The following is a 16,128-nucleotide window of genomic DNA, read 5'->3' on the forward strand; positions in this document are numbered from 1 at the left end:
ACTTGATTTTCAAAATGGCCATCAAACTAGTTGGCAACCAAATGGGGCACCCAAGTTTGTGGTTGATAGTGGCATTTTGAAATATTCATGGGTAGCTGTGAGGATTTTATTGAAATTTTCATGAGTAGTTATAAATACATTTTGAGAATGTTAAGAACCAAAGCAAGAAGGGGATTCCTTTCTAATAGGAGATATAGTGTAAAATAACCTAAGACAAATAAATAGGCAAGAGCTATTAAAATTAGAATAAAAAAATTAAGGGCCCATTTATTAGTGGAAAACATTTTCCCTTTTCCCTTTTTTTGTTTTTCAAAGAATTATAAAAAAATTAACTTATTTTTTAATTTTTCAATGTTCATAATAAAAAGTAGATAATAAAGAGTTTATTTAAATGTACAAAATAAATTTTTATTTTTTATTTTTAGATTTCAAATAATTACAAAAAGGATAACTTGTTTTATAATATTTTAAAATTTATATAGTGTAATATTTGAAATCATGGATTTTGGAACTTGAATTTGAATTTTTTTGAAATTAAAAGAAGCACTATACATGACCCATACAAATTAAAATTCAAGATCTGAATTCCATACTCACATATGTAAAGTAAGGATTAGAAATTTAGAAAAATAATGAAAAGATATTTTCTAACTTTTCTATATAAATTTGAAAAAATAAAAAATAAGGTGATATTTTTTGTAATTATTTGAAAAATTAGAAAAAAAATGAAACTATTTTCACAACAAATAGTGTCATTGTTATTCATTCATTTCTTACAAATATTGTAAAAAAAAAAAAAGAAAAAAAAATTAGCTAATTTTCTATATAATTTAAAAAAAAATTAAAATAAAAGTTATTTTCAAAATGATCCTAAAAATTTCAAGGGTAAAAGATATTGACTTCTCTTGAAATTTGGCAAAAAAATAAAAAAATTAGTGACATCGTTTGAAATTTGGCAAAAAGAAAAAAAAAAAAAGTTTTTTGAGAAATTTTTTTGAGAAATGAAGGAAATTTGTAACGAAGGTGATGTAAATTTTAAAATCTGAAAAACTGTCTTTCTTGCAAAAACTCAAGAAAGATTATCTTTTTTTTTGCCCAAATTTGAAATTTGTTTTTGACTAGGTTTAGAATTCCAAAATTTTAATGAAGTCCCAACCCCCATCTAAACAAGCTCGTGATTGCGGCCACTCGGGTTCCCTCTCTTGGTTAACATTTAACAATTCAAAATTCCCAACTTCCCGGCGAAATTCTAGTCTATGGAAGACGAATCCCTCCAGCATCGTTCTCGCCAATCGGCAGGTACTCTCTCTCTCTCTCTCTCTCTCTCTCTCTCTCTCTCTCTCTCTCGAATATTTCCTCTGATTTTATTTACAGATTAGTTTTTTTCCTTGGGGTGGGGGATGATCTCTGGATCTGGTGATATATATCTTCAGAGGGATCTAAGTTTCGCTCCTTTCAAGGTATGGAGTCCGTTGTTGCTACAGTCAGCGGCTACCACGGCTCTGAGCGCTTCAATCTCATCAAACTCATCTCTCAGACGGGTGCCAGCTACTTGGGTGCAATGACGAGATCGACCACCCATTTGGTAGGGTTTTTTTTTTTTTTTTTTTTTATATCTTTGAAAGTACGCATTTTGAAGTTTGAAGTTTTTTCAATCCATTTAATTTTGCTTTCATTTGATTTCCCAAAAAGTTGCTTCTGTTTCCTAAATGCGAACTGATGGGTACATTTCTGTCTAAATGCTCAGTTTGATTTGCGAAGTTATTGTACGAGTGTGAATCATTGGATGATTATATGGTTTTCTTTGGATTGATAGGTTTGTTGGAAATTCGAAGGAAGGAAGTTCAGTCTTGCATCAAAGTTTAAAACGTTGATAGTTAACCACAGGTGGGTTGAGGATTGCATAAAGGCAGGGAAGCGTATTCCAGAGCATCCCTATATCTTGCAAAGGTACAAATCAGTTGTTGCTTTGTGCTGGTTGATAAATAAGAATGCATTAGACGTGGTCAAACTTATATGGATTTGTTTATGAAAGTATGATTGTCCAAGTTCCCCTACCATGTCAAATGGGTGCGCTCTATAATTCTAGTTAGTGGTTTGATGAGCATACAGAGACACCCTGTTCAAAAGTTAATAAGGGCAGCCCGGTGCACAAAGCTCTCGCGTATGTGGGGTCCGAGGAAGGGGCAGACCACAACGGGTGTATAGTATGCATACCTTGCATTTTTACAAGAGACTGTTTCCTCGCTTCGAACTTGTGATCTCTAGGTACACGGCGACAACCTTGTCATCGTGCCGAAAACTATGAGCACTGATTTTTTAAAAATTGCCAGATATTTCAAGATGGGCTGTTAAAAAAATATATAGTAATGACATAATGATGTCATATTGATTTTTTGCTTTTGGAATATTAAAAGGCACTTCGGGCCAGAAGGCTCCCCGCTTTGCGTGGGTAAGGGGAGGGTCGTCATAGTATACGCAACCTTACCTCTACTTTATGCAGAGAGGCTGTTTGCTTCAACTCAAACTCGTGACCAACTGGTCACAAAGGAGCAACCTTACGGTTGATCCAAGACTCGCCATCTTAAGGCTAAACAATACTGAAAATAATACTTTTCTATAGGACACTATGAAATGCTTACAATACTTGTCTAGTATATTGGAAATGTAATTATATTTTAATTATAAAACTATGTGTTCTAGATCGTCCATGGATCTTGGATCTTTAAAATTAACTTTTTATCTTGCAATTTGATTTTGCACTAGCGGCGGTGTCCTAGGATTAATTTGTTTACAAGCCCAAGTACCAAATAGGATGCTGCAGTTTTTTTGAGATAAGTTAGAGAGTTTCATTGGACCCCATCAGCTGCTAGAGCTTTTAGAGAGGTCAAATAGAAGATGGCTGAAGCACCTGTACTTAGGCATCCAGACTTTGTTAGAGTTTTTGAAGTGGCTTGTGATGCCTTTGGGATAGGTGTAGGTGGGATCTTGAGTCAGGAGGGACATCCTATAGCATTTTTCAGTGAAAATAAGAATTTTTTTTCTCCTGGTTGTCATATTCATAACATACAAGAAGGTAAGAGCTGAGAAGAAATGGTAGTGTGTAGAACAATCATATTTATTCTTGCATAGACTATTAGGAGAGCATCTAGCATACGTACAATTTAAGATTTATTTCTGTGCTCTAAATCAAACACTGCGAAATTTACTGTTGTTACTGAAAGGGCTGACTTTATCACCCAAATGTAGGTTGGGGATCTGAAAAGTATAAGTTAATTGAGGTCCATGCTTTGCAATTCAAGGTCATGCACACAAGGCAGCATTTAGCAAAGCTTGTCAATAACAAATGTAAATTTTTGGCTGGGCAGATAAAAAATCTTCTTTGTTTTGAGTTGTGTCCATTCTTGTTGGACTTTCTTTTTCTATTTTCCAATGGAAGTATATATTTTAGGAGGAATTTATTATTATTATTATTATTATTTTTTTTTTTTTGGGGATTGAGAAGTGATTAAAGTATTGCTTTAGTAGTAATATCATGTATTGTATTCTTGAATAAAGTATTACTCTAGGATTAACATCATTTATTAAAGTTGCTTAATCATATTTGTCATCACTGATCGCTTGTAGGCTAGCAAATTGAACAGAGCTTAAGATTTATTGCTTGGAACTTGGGCCCATTTTATAAATGGAATATAATATAAAAACGAGTAAATCGAGGATACTTGTATTCAAGTAGACAGAGGCTATATATAAAAAAGTACACCTTATTTAATCAAATTGATTTTAAGAATATTACTTAAGAACTTTTCTAGAGTTTAGTCTTGTCCAATAAATAAGGTTAATATCAAGGTAGAAGTGCAGTCCTTGCATTATAATCCAATAAATCACACACCTCTGTGTTGAGATTTGGCGTCGTCATTTGGTAGTTGATACTGTTGGGTTGGGGGGGGGGTCATTAATCCATGCATTTGTGTGGTTACGGTCTGTTGCTTAATTTATTTAAGAATAAACAAATAAGATTACAGTTACATACTTATAGTTGTAGGGTTCTATTTATTTGCAGTGGGGAAGAAGTGGGGCCTTTATTGTTGAAAGCCCCACCTGCAGCTAAGAGGGCAATTGTCTCATATAAAAGAAATGACAAAGAACTTTCTGGACAATCCTATAAATTTGATGACTCCAGCAAATCATTGATTAATGAAAGGTGTGGAGCTGCTCGCCAATCTGTTTGGATTGATCTCTGTTTTCAGAAGGAGGTAACAATTTGTTGTCCTTTTTTTTTTTTTTTTAACGAACTTTATCTATGATGCATCCTTTTTGTAAATTGGTTGGGTAAATGTTTTCAAGTTACACAGGCAATGTTTGGTGTTTGAATTTTCAAAATTAGTTAAAAATCTTTATGTAGAAAGTCTAATGTTCAACAAACTCATAGAGAGTGCCTTAAAAATCAGGACAGTTTTCCTTTTGGAGGAAGCAGCTTGCTGAATAATATTTTAAACTTCATTTTGCAAGATACTTTCTTATTCTGTTTCATATGATGGGGGATATAGCATAATGTCAAGACGAGGTTGGATTTTAGGTCTAAAAATGATATTTAGTTCTTAAAAAAAACTAAAATTTAAAATTGGGAACCTAGAATGGTGTGAAAATTTATATTACATAATGGGAATTTGGAACATCGTATATGCTCAAAATTTCAAAATACAATTTGTAACTGCTAAGGTAAATTAGCATGCTAGTAAGACAATGTAGAAATGAAAATGTGCGGCCATGTAGCTTGTGTAAATTTCTTGCCAGAATTTAGCTTGATCTTTCAATAAATTATGATATACAAATGTAAAGAAATAGTTCTATCTTTTGTCAATTAAATAAGCATCACCCGAAAAAAAGGGAAACTAGATACATCCTTTAGTACTTGCTAAATTCTTCTTGCTGGTACTAATACTGACTGCAGACCTCCCTTCCTTGTGCTTTCGCCTTTTAAAGCATTGGCTGTAAATAGCCCCTTAGTTACTTTTCTATCCTACATCCTTTTCTTCTCATATCTTGTTCGTTGTCTTGATTTTGTTTTGAGTTCATTTTTTTTTCACCTCTAGGAAACCTTTTTTTTTAATATAATTTTTTCAGTACTTTATTTATTATTGCTCTTTCTCGAAAGCTCCTTATGTTGACACTTTATTATTTTTCCGCTCTTTTTTCCCCTTGAGAAGCAAGAAGAATCAATTTCTCATTACTCAACACATTCAGCCAGACAGAAAAGAAGCATTTGCAGGGATCTCCAAAGCATTTCGGCTGAGCCTTCTCATAAAGGTCGGAGGCTTGTGAAAAGGAATGTGAGTGAAGGCGTTTTGAGTTCTGCTTTTCCAGATTCTGAGGAAGAATGCTTCCTTTTAGGAGTTTCTAATGAACGTGATAATGTCACGACTCCATCTAACCATTCAGTTAGTGTGAGAAATGGAAGTGTGCCGAGAATTCAAGAAACAACATCTAATGATGCATTTGGTGAATGTGGGGAAAGCATAAATGAAGGTTTGGAAAGTCTGGAAGAGATTGAAGATTTAAACCATATTATTAGATCTCAAGATTCAGATTTGCATATTGAGGATGCACAACCTGCCATAGAAAGAGCTTCACAGAATAGGTGTTCTGATGTTGGGAACTTCGACCAACAGATGGAAGATGGGGGTCAAGTTGAGCATATTACCAGAACAACTACTTCAACAGAGTTATCATGCGTTATATGTTGGACAGATTTCAGTTCAACCAGGGGGATTTTGCCATGTGGACATCGATTTTGTTATTCATGCATTGAAAGCTGGGCTGATCATATGGTTTGATTTCTCTCTTTGTTTGATTTCTGTACTTTTCTAATCAGCAGTAAATGTCATGCGCTTTGCATGTGATTGCAAGTGAATAATCTTGAGTGATATATTTAGACGATTTCTAATATTTTAGATATTCTTTAAACACAATAATAGCACATGTCCATAACGACGTTTTCCAATTAAAGTATGAATACTCAAAATAATTTATGAGAATTTATATTCTTTTTACATCTAAAAAACACAGATATGAATATGGGAACATTACTACAATATGACATAGATAAGGGGACAAAATGAATCCTAAAAATTTGAGACTATATATGAGGGGGCCTTTATAAATTAAAGTTACAATATTGTATTTACATATTTTATGTATTAAAAATATTAATTATGAATATTTATATAAATATTTGTATGAATATTTATATAGCTATAAAAAAAATTAATAAATGTATTTGCATAGATGCATCTTTTCATTTTTCATGTTTTGTGAAATTTCTCGATATATAACTTATTCAATTAAAATTTCAATAAGTTCATTGTAATGTTTTTTAAATCCAAAAGTTGTATTGCTGTTTTGCAATTATGATTTTTTATGAACTGAATAAAATAAATGCATATTATAAGACATCATTATATGTGCACAGGATGTTCAACGAAGTAATGTGCAAGTATCTAATGAGTGTTTGAGAAGTGTAAAAAAAGTGTCTAATATTAAAAATATATACTTAAATTTTAGTAATCTGAACTATTTGTCTATAAAGTGTCAGATGATGTTTGAGCAGTGTCTAAAGGGTGCCTGTGTCAAGAATGCATACATATACAGCACTCTTTTATAAGTGTCAATAAAAACATGGTTTTGAAATAGATAAGATATGATGCTTATAATATATAATCCGAAATTATGTTGTTTAAATTAATATTTTACAAAGATTAAACATGTGTTAACACAAATTTACAAGAAAAAAAATTTATGTACTATTTTTTAAATAAAATTTTAATATAGTTATCGGGTGTTAGTATATATGCATTTTAAACCAATTGATAATATCTTGTTTTATATACTTATCTTAAATTGATCTTTATAATATATTTGTTAATAGATTACATTGTTCATAACATTTTAAGTTTTAGAAGGAAAACTATATGGCACATAAGAAGATATCATATGAGACAAACCAAATAAAGTTAGAAATGAACTGGTATTTGAAATATGTATAAATATGATAGATACAATTTTTGAAAATGTCAAGTATATTATGTAATATTTTTTTTTACAAAAAATTTGACATATTTATATTTTTGTGGAAATTTTATAGTTATTTAATATTATAAGATGCATGAGTGCTGCAAGTGAAAATTTTAATGCAGAAGAATTAATTTAGTTTTGTATTCCTTGTGTCGTATGCAAGTCATGCTTTGATTTACAAAATATTAAAATAATATTTAATTTTACATTAAAGCAGTACAAGAAGCCCATGAATAGAATTTACTAATTTGGTACACAATTTTCATATATATATATAGATATATATGTATATATATATATACTTATGTGTGTATAGTTAAACATTTATTTAAATTGTTGTTTATCATCTAACCTTTTTTTTTTATAACTACTACTTCAAACTTAATGCTCAATTATTATGTTTATTTTAATTTAAAATAAATTTAACCTTTATTATATAGAGTTTTTTTTTTTTTCTTTTTAATGTTTTCGATTTTATTGTTCATGTTTATCTTTTAGAAATCATATTACTCTCCCTATTTAACATCTATCATACATTTTTTTAGGATATACTTTCTTCATTGCCCCTTCTAAAATAAATTAATTTTTTTTAATTTTAGTTGAATTTACTTTAATGGATAAGAATAATTTTTTGTGCAAAATAATTTACACTATCCATACTTTCATATATAGTATTGATAGTGCTTGTATCTTGTGGAAAAAACAGTTCTTGATTTTCAAAATTTCCTTGAAGTTAGTGGGCTGATGTAAATTTTTATATTTAATTCATATACAACTCTTGAAGTTTTCATCTAGTATGCTTAGTAGCCTTGTTTTTATGAGGTGGCCTTGGATCAACAGTAAGGTTGTTCCTTTGTGACTGGTTGTTTTATGTTCTAGGAAACAACCTCTTTGTGTAAACGCAGGAGTAAGGTACATAGTGACAACCCTCCTTTTACCCTCACAAAGTGGGAAGCCTAGTGGTCCAGGGATGCCACCCTGCGCACACCCCCCCCCCTCCTTTTCAAGCCTTTTTAATGCTTAGTAGCTTTGTTTTTCTTGACCATAACTTGTGTTTTTAGAAGATATAAGCATTGGTTTTTTCCCCATAGCCTAGTGTAGGCTAGGCATAACACTTACAGGAGATGAGATGAGGGAACGGTGGCTAAGATGGTTTGAGCACTTGTGATATAGACAAAATAACATTGTAGAGGATTGATTTACTTGTTAGAGGCAGTTAGAGGGGGAGGGGTTGACCTAAAATAATTTGGACTGAGATAGTGAATAACGATTTTACTACTCTCCAACTTTTTGAGAGTATTTTCTTAGATCATGCGGAATGGTATATAAGAATTTATATAGCAAACAGCTGACCATGGCTACTGGGACTTAAAGCTTGATTGTTGTAGTGAACTCATAAATTCAAGCATTAAGAGGGTCAGAATTGAATTTAACAAGTGGACGTGGACCTAACTTTTAGAGGAGATACTTGTGTTTCTGCATTACTTATTTGAAGAGAGAAAAATGTTTCTAGCCATTTGAGCATGAATAACAACAATTGCTTTATATACTAGACTAGATACAAAAGAAGGAGAAAAAGACATTTATAAACTTGCAAGATCTAGAGAAAGAAAATGCAAAGATTTGGGTGATGTAAAATGTATAAAGGACGAGAATGATGATGTCTTAAATAGAGAAGAAGAGATAAAAGAGAGGCGGCGAAGATACTTTGATAAATTGTTTAATGAAAACCAAAATGATAGATTGAACTTGGAGCTGACTAATGAGGAGAAAAGTAAAAATAGGAGACTTATTCACAAAATTATAGTCCTTGAAGTTAAGATGACATTAAAAAGGATGAAAAGTGGGAAATCTATAGGACTAGATAAAATGTTTATTGAATTTTGGAAATGTTTAGGGGGATAAAGGAAATATATTTGGTTAACTAATTTGTTCAACACTATTATAAAAACCAAGAAAATGCCAGAAGAATGAAGGAAAAGTATGTTAATACTTTTATACAAAAATAAAGACAATATTCAAAACTGTAATGACTATTGTGGAATTAAAATTATGAGTCATACGATGAAATTATGGGAAATGATAGTTGAATATAGAATAAGACTAGAAACAAGGATTTTAGAAAATCAATTTGGTTTTATGCCTGGAGAGAAAATCGACTTGGTTTTATGCCTTGGAGATTAACTACAGAAGCGATTTATCTTTTAAAAAGTTTAATGGGAACGTTTAGAGAAAAGAAAAGGGACTAGCATATGGTTTTTATTGACTTAGAGAAAACATATAATAGAGTACCTAGGAAAGTTCTTTGGTGGGTCTTAGAAAAAGCGGTAATGCAGTAGATATGCTAATGTCATTAAGGATATGTATGATAAAGTAGTGACTAGCGTTAGGACTGTAGGAGGGGAATCTAGAGATTTTCCAATCACAATAGGTGTACATCAAGGTTCTACTTTGAGTCCATATCTTTTTACTTTAGTGATTGATGAACTTACTAGGAATATTCAAAATGAGAACCCTTGGTTTATGTTGTTTGCAAATTATATTATGTTGATTGATGATAGTAGGAGCGGGGTGGAATCTAAGCTAGAACCTTGGAGAACCACATAAGAGTCTAAAGGGTTTAGGATAACTAGGAATAAGACAGAATATAAGAAATGTAATTTTAGTAATGTAAGGTGTAACAGTGGAAATAAGATTAAACTTGATAATCAAGAGATTAATAGCACTAATAGATTTAGATATCTTGGATCTATTATGCAAGCGGAAGAGGAAATTGAAGAAGATGTAGTACATAGAATTAAAACAAGTTGGGTAAAATAAAGGAGTGCATCAGGTGTGTAGTGTGATCATAGAATACCTTAAAAGGAAATTTTTATAAGACGTCTATAAGGTTAACTATGCTTTATGGTCCAGAATGTTGGGCAACTAAGAAACATGTACTTCTAGTAAAAGTTGTTGAAATGCGAATGTTAAGGTAGATGAGTGGTATAACATTAAAAGATAAAGTAAGAAACGGACATATACGCAATAATTTAGGCATAGCACCAGTTGAAGACAAGATGAGGGAGGGGCAGCTTAGATGGTTTGGACATTTGAAACGCCAGCCTAGTAGAGCACCTGTGAGGAGTGAGTTCGTTATTGTTTCTAGCATGAAAATGGTAGGTGTAGGCCTAAAATAACTTGAAATGAGTACGAAGGATTTAATAATCCTTATCTATTAGAGGAAAAAACTCTCAATCGGGTGAATTGGTTGAAAAGGATTCATGTAACCAACCCCACCTAGTGAGACTTAAGGCTTGTTGTTATTGTTGTATGAAGACCGCTTTTCCTCTCCTTTGACTGGCTCTGCAGTGCATGGAAATTTCGTTAATAAAACTTTACACACATATTTGTTGCTAATAAATAATTACCATGAGTATGATAGCCATTAAGAGGAGCAAAAGCTTTTCTCAATTTTGTTGCCTCGCTGACGTACATATAACTGGCAATAGTAAACAGCCAGAATGGTTTGGAGCTTTACATAATTAATGGAATTAGGCAATTCTGAGAACTGAGTTTGTATCTCATATTTATGCTCAGGCTCTCAAGTCTCAACTTATGAAATGATTACCTTATAGGTAGTAGAATTTTGATGACTTGTCTTGATGCGTCTCTATCCACGTGCAATCTCTTTACACTGTATAGTAGATTTTATTTTCTACTGTTTTTTTTTTTCTAAGTTGCTGACCATTCCTGTAGGCTTCAAGAAGGAAAATTTCAACATGCCCTTTGTGCAAGGCGAGTTTTACAAGCATCACCAAGGTGGACGATGTGCCTTGTTCAGATCAGAAGATATATTCACAGACTATTCCATTTGATCCATTAAAAAGAGATGTCTTGTTCCCTTGTGATGTTGAAATTCCCTTCTTTGGAGCTGAGGTAATTTTTTCTGTTAATTTAACCCATCAATGTGATTGTGATGCCCCCAGAGTAGCCATGCTGACATGCAATTTGGTTAAAAAGCAATCATTAAAACACAAATCATGAATTATAAGATTTGTGGTCATTATTTCAATTTTATCAAAAACCATAAAATTCTCAATCTGAATCGTATGATTCGATTCAATAATGAGCCCTGACTCCGTAATTTCAACTTATTTGTCAACGTCATGAATAGTCTCACACAAGTGCTTATTTGCCACAGCTTTCAATTGAGAGATGTTCCATTGTATAACATAGTCATAGGTTTGCTTTTGACAACTTAGTCATGTTCTTAATGTTGGAAATTTGTTTTAGTTCCAAAATCACTTTTGGAGAAAGCTGGTTCTTGAAGCATCGTCCTAAAACTAATTTTTAAATCTGTAAGCATTTTTATCTGACTCGGACTGAGCAGATCTGATTCATTCTCAACTGAATCCAACTATTTAAAAATCCAAAACTTCACTATTTGTTAATGCAAAAGCCTTGAAACCTTTTCCAAAGCCCGTAGAGTCAAAATAAACAAAATCCTTTTACTTTTTTCTGTCTTTTGAATTGTTTAAAAATGTTTAATTTCCGAAGATTTTTCTAAGGAGTTTGACAATACCGTAAAGTTTCCATCTGTTTGATTCTTCTCAAAAATAGTTTATTTTGAAGCTAAAAGGGTTTGGGTATGAAGGCGTTACATTTTGACATTTCAAATAGACTACTTTTTTGAATTTCTAATAAATAGTGTACTTTTCATCCACATTATGTGTGCATGCATAATAGGGCACATGACAATTCAAAATTCATTAATATATTTTGGTTTTTATTGTATTTTGTTTGCTTTCGATATATGCATGTGTTGAACAACCGATTTTTATAATGTGTCAAATGTTACGTTTTGATTTGATTCTCAATTCACAATTCAAGTCCAATTTCAGAATTATGGGTGGGTTTTCTGTCAGCATCCTGCCTTCAATTTCTAGCTATCTAATTTGATAAAACATTTCTCATATTAAACCCTTTGCAAACTTTCCTCAAGATCAGTATCACTTTTGACAACCTGTTTGCTCTTAATTGAGAACTTGCATATTTCTCACTTGCTTTTTGTTGCCGTCATTACTAGTTCATTTGATTCATATTTTATACAAAATTAATAATGTAGGGTTGAGGAGAAAAAAGGTCATATTTATTAGTATCCTATGCAATCTTCTTGCCAAGGAGATTCCCTTCCTATTTATTTTACATGATCAGATGGTGGAACAGTTTTATGATGCACTTGCATATCTTTGCTCCACACACAATACTGAGTGTTCGTTGGATGGTTATGGTTTTGCATATCTATCTCAGGTGTTTGAAAGGTTGTCAATTGCATTGTTTTGGTAATGCTTTTCATGTTTGCTTAAAAACGATAGAACTTGCAAATGATCAGTTCTCATGGCTGATTTTGTTTTGTTTTTGTGTTTTTTGTTTTGTTTCTTGCCTTCGTTAGCCCTCGTCCGCACCTGCTTGTTGTGAGTGTTGCTGTAGGGAGCCAGTGGATCTTCTGATCAGCTGTCATCTCTGCCAGTTTCAATGCATTCATTCCTACTGTCTGGATCCGCCTTTGTTGCCATGGGCGTGCATTCATTGCAAGGATCTCCGTACGATGTATCAACACCACAGTTAGCATCCATGTACTTGACCTGTTTGTATTGCTCATGTCAAAATTTGCAACTTAACCTCTGTCCATTCACAATAGAGTTTCTGGTTGAATTACGCTGATTGTGTGGCAGCACCATATATTGTAGGCAATGGGGCAATGGAGAGACAAATCACATAAAATTTGATGAATCGATCTCAAATATTGTAGCTGTTCTATTTTTCTAATGTTATGTAGCGTTGTTCCATTTTGGCAGGCGCTGTCATGCAAAGTGCTTTTTAGACGGAGAGAATTAACATTAGTAACCAATGGCAGGTTGAAAGCTTTATTTTGTTGCCTAGAGTTACTGGTCAATACTCAATACCATTTAACTACACATTATCTTGCCCTCAGGTGGCAAGAGCGGACCCGGTCGTGCCTATGACCTAGGTAGGTGTCCCGGGTTCGATTTCTGCTTCGCTGAGCAAATCTTGATTTACCTCCCTGCAGGGCCTTGGGGTGGGAACTGTGGGGCGTGGGATTAGTCTCCACTGTGGTGCATCCCAGGGCTTGCTTGGTAGATGCCGGCAAAGGACACCTGGCGTTACAAAAAAAAAAAAAGAATAATTGTAAGGTTGTGTATTATTGGCAACAAGCTATTGGAATAATTATGTTGGTACAATATTTAACAGGCAAAGTATGTTGTGTGATCAGCACGTGTAAAGTAATTCGAAGGAAACAAAAAACGACATTATTGTTTAAAATTAGTTTTTGACAACATTGAACATATTTATATTTTCAGATATTTTGTCAGAAAATCTTATAAGATGCATGTGAGCTTGAAGTAAAATTTCAAATAGACCTGTGGAATATGCTTGCCACATAAGGGTGCAATTTAAATTGAAAAATGTTATGAACATTAAATTGCGCATAAATATGCATGCTTTATATTTGTAGCATGGATTCGCAAATAAACATAAGATGCCAAAATATTAATTTGTGCCATTACATCTGTAGTAATAAGCTAACCTGGATATACTATGCTAACATTCATGTCTTCAAATAAAATTTTTAATTGCTTAGCACAATTTCAATATACAATCCCAATAAATATTTGTAATATCTAAACACCAAAATATATGGGCCGCTAATGACGATAATGCTTTGGTACTTTGAGAAATTATTTTGATGCTTAAGCTAGAGAAATGGAAGGATAGATATGAAATGATAATAGTATATGATTCCGAGATGATCTAACCTCATCCCGGAGCGACTCTTTTATAGTTGTGTTGACCTTCCTCTCATTCATTCCTCATTTATGAGGAATTAGTAGGGATTTATGAGCCTTTATGCTGGAGGTTATATATTAGATTTATGAGTCCTTATTATTGGAGTTAAAAGATCTTTATTTCTAGCTTTTATTATTTTTAATTTGATTCTTAATGTCTATTGACCTATTGTGATGACTTTATTCGTAACCCAATTTGACTCAACTTGGCCAAGTTGACCTAGTTTGACCGGCTTGACGTAGTTAGATTTAGGTTGACTTGTTTGACTTATTTTTAATTTTTTTAAAAAAATTAAAATAAATAAATACTCATTTTAATTTAAAAAATGCAAAAATTAACAAAAAAAATTGCAAAATTTTGGAAAATGATGAAATTTGTAGAGCAAATTTTAGGGAGTTTTAAGACTTAACAGATTTAAAATAATAAAAATTTTAAAAATAATTTACTTAATTAAGATTTTAGAAAAAAAAGTGAAGAATATTCATTAAAGATCATAAAAAATTAATTAAAAATTACAATTTTTTTTTTAAAATGTGAGAGTTCTGAAATTCACAAAAATTCAACAAAAAAAAAAAAGAAAAATCATAAAATTAAAAATTTACAAAAAAAAAAAAAAAAGTGGAGAAATCCTTTAGAAAATCATTAAAAATTGCAAAAAATATAAATAAAAAGAGAGAAGTTTCTAGAAGATTTCTTGACTGATTTTGATCAATTTTAAATACATTTTGGCTTTGATGGGTTTCTATTACATGTCTATCTTTTTCCTGATGCTCGACCGACATATGTCTTTTTTGTGCATGTGTGTGTGCACTACCCTTATGAGAAAAATTTGATATAACTAGGTTATGTAATCCTTGATCATCTCTTGAGGGGCGAAGGGCCTAGTAGATCTCTTTGAGTTCACTTGATGGTAATTTGATTAGACTTTGATTTTTGTGCACGTATTTCGTGTATTGCCTTGCTTGTATGTTTGTGTGCATGTGTTGCATTTGTGTGTTGCATATTTACCTGTAACTATGTTTGCATGTGTGTTAGTTTTACATGTATGCTTGTGTGTCTCTTTTGTCTTTACATGTGTTAGTATGCTATTTTAATATGAATAAGTCAACATCCATAATGAACCTTCCTTTGGTCTTAGTTTCGCATGTCTTTGAGAAACTGGAGGTGAATGAGAAATTTTTTACATGCAAGGTTTCCCAATATTTAAAGGTCAAGTATATAAGACATTTAAAATAAAATAAAATAAAAACACAATAAACAATTGATCTTTGTGGGGGATCATTAGGGGTTGTCTCTTTTCACGCTTTTAGGGATCTGGAGGTGAGTGTAGTTTGTGTCGCTCGCAAGGCTACCAAATATTTAAATACTTGGTAATTGAATGAAATGGAAAACTATGAGTCGTAATAAGTTGAATTTGAAGGCAATCTTTTGCTAATAAGGTATCGTTCATCGAACAGGTGTGTAGGGGGTGTTAGCAACTTTCCTTCTCATAAATGACTCCCAAACTCAACTCTGCTAAGGCAGACCTTGACAAGTAGTTTCCTTGGTCTTAAGTGGTAAATAAATAGTTAGTGGAGACTCCCTAAACTTTATTGATCCCATTTCTCATAGTCACCATTGTCCCCTACATTTTACCCTCATACTTTGATTGACACTTATATTTTCAATTTTTTGGGATCGTCATCTCTCTGCATTGAGGTACCTCAGGAGTGAGTTGACAAGACTATACCACTTATATTTTGAATTTTGAATTCTTTCTTGTGATTTTTCTATTCATCTCGGTTGTGCCACATGTTCTAACTGTTGACACGTGTTTACAATGACTACGACTCTAGCAACTATCCATGGGTTGGTTGGTAGTTGAATTTTGAATTTTAAATTTTGAAATTCAAATTTTCCTTCCATTTTGCATGGTCTATAAATAGACCGTGAAGGGGTTAATTTTCCATACATATACAGAGATGAAAAAGGGAGGAACTACTGAAGGAATGTTTGAAGTTTGTGCATGCATGGTCTAAGAAGAGTGCACTCTTTTTGTTTTGTTGTGAAACATTCCATTCTCTTCCTTACCATTCTTATCCTAGTACTTCTTTGTCAAATGAGCATTTTCCTCTCTGTCCTACAATGGAAAACATCTTCAAGTTAGTCCCATGACTTAACCCTTTCAATTTTCCCTTGTGATTCATGTCATATCTCTTCAAC

General features: G+C 32.4%; 1 protein-coding gene across 4 annotated transcripts; it reads left to right on the forward strand.

Annotated features, from left to right (window-relative positions):
• The first annotated feature begins 1,019 nt into the window (after nt 1-1,019).
• On the forward strand, nt 1,020-12,905 carry LOC131153199 (uncharacterized). Of its 4 annotated transcripts, none has more exons than XM_058105348.1 (7): nt 1,020-1,299; nt 1,461-1,585; nt 1,817-1,950; nt 4,064-4,256; nt 5,211-5,831; nt 10,813-10,992; nt 12,509-12,905. In XM_058105348.1, exons 1-7 carry the CDS (start codon nt 1,257-1,259, stop codon nt 12,683-12,685), a joined length of 1,473 nt encoding a protein of 490 aa, XP_057961331.1. In that variant the 5' UTR covers nt 1,020-1,256; the 3' UTR covers nt 12,686-12,905. The 4 variants fall into 4 exon arrangements, with proteins under 4 accessions (XP_057961331.1, XP_057961329.1, XP_057961328.1 ...); XM_058105346.1 differs by having other exon boundaries at nt 1,021-1,299; nt 1,434-1,585; XM_058105345.1 differs by having other exon boundaries at nt 1,035-1,299; nt 1,434-1,585; nt 4,046-4,256.
• Nucleotides 12,906-16,128: the final 3,223 nt, after the last annotated feature.

Source organism: Malania oleifera, chromosome 4, assembly GCF_029873635.1.
Source record: "Malania oleifera isolate guangnan ecotype guangnan chromosome 4, ASM2987363v1, whole genome shotgun sequence".
Classification (NCBI taxonomy): domain Eukaryota; kingdom Viridiplantae; phylum Streptophyta; class Magnoliopsida; order Santalales; family Ximeniaceae; genus Malania; species Malania oleifera.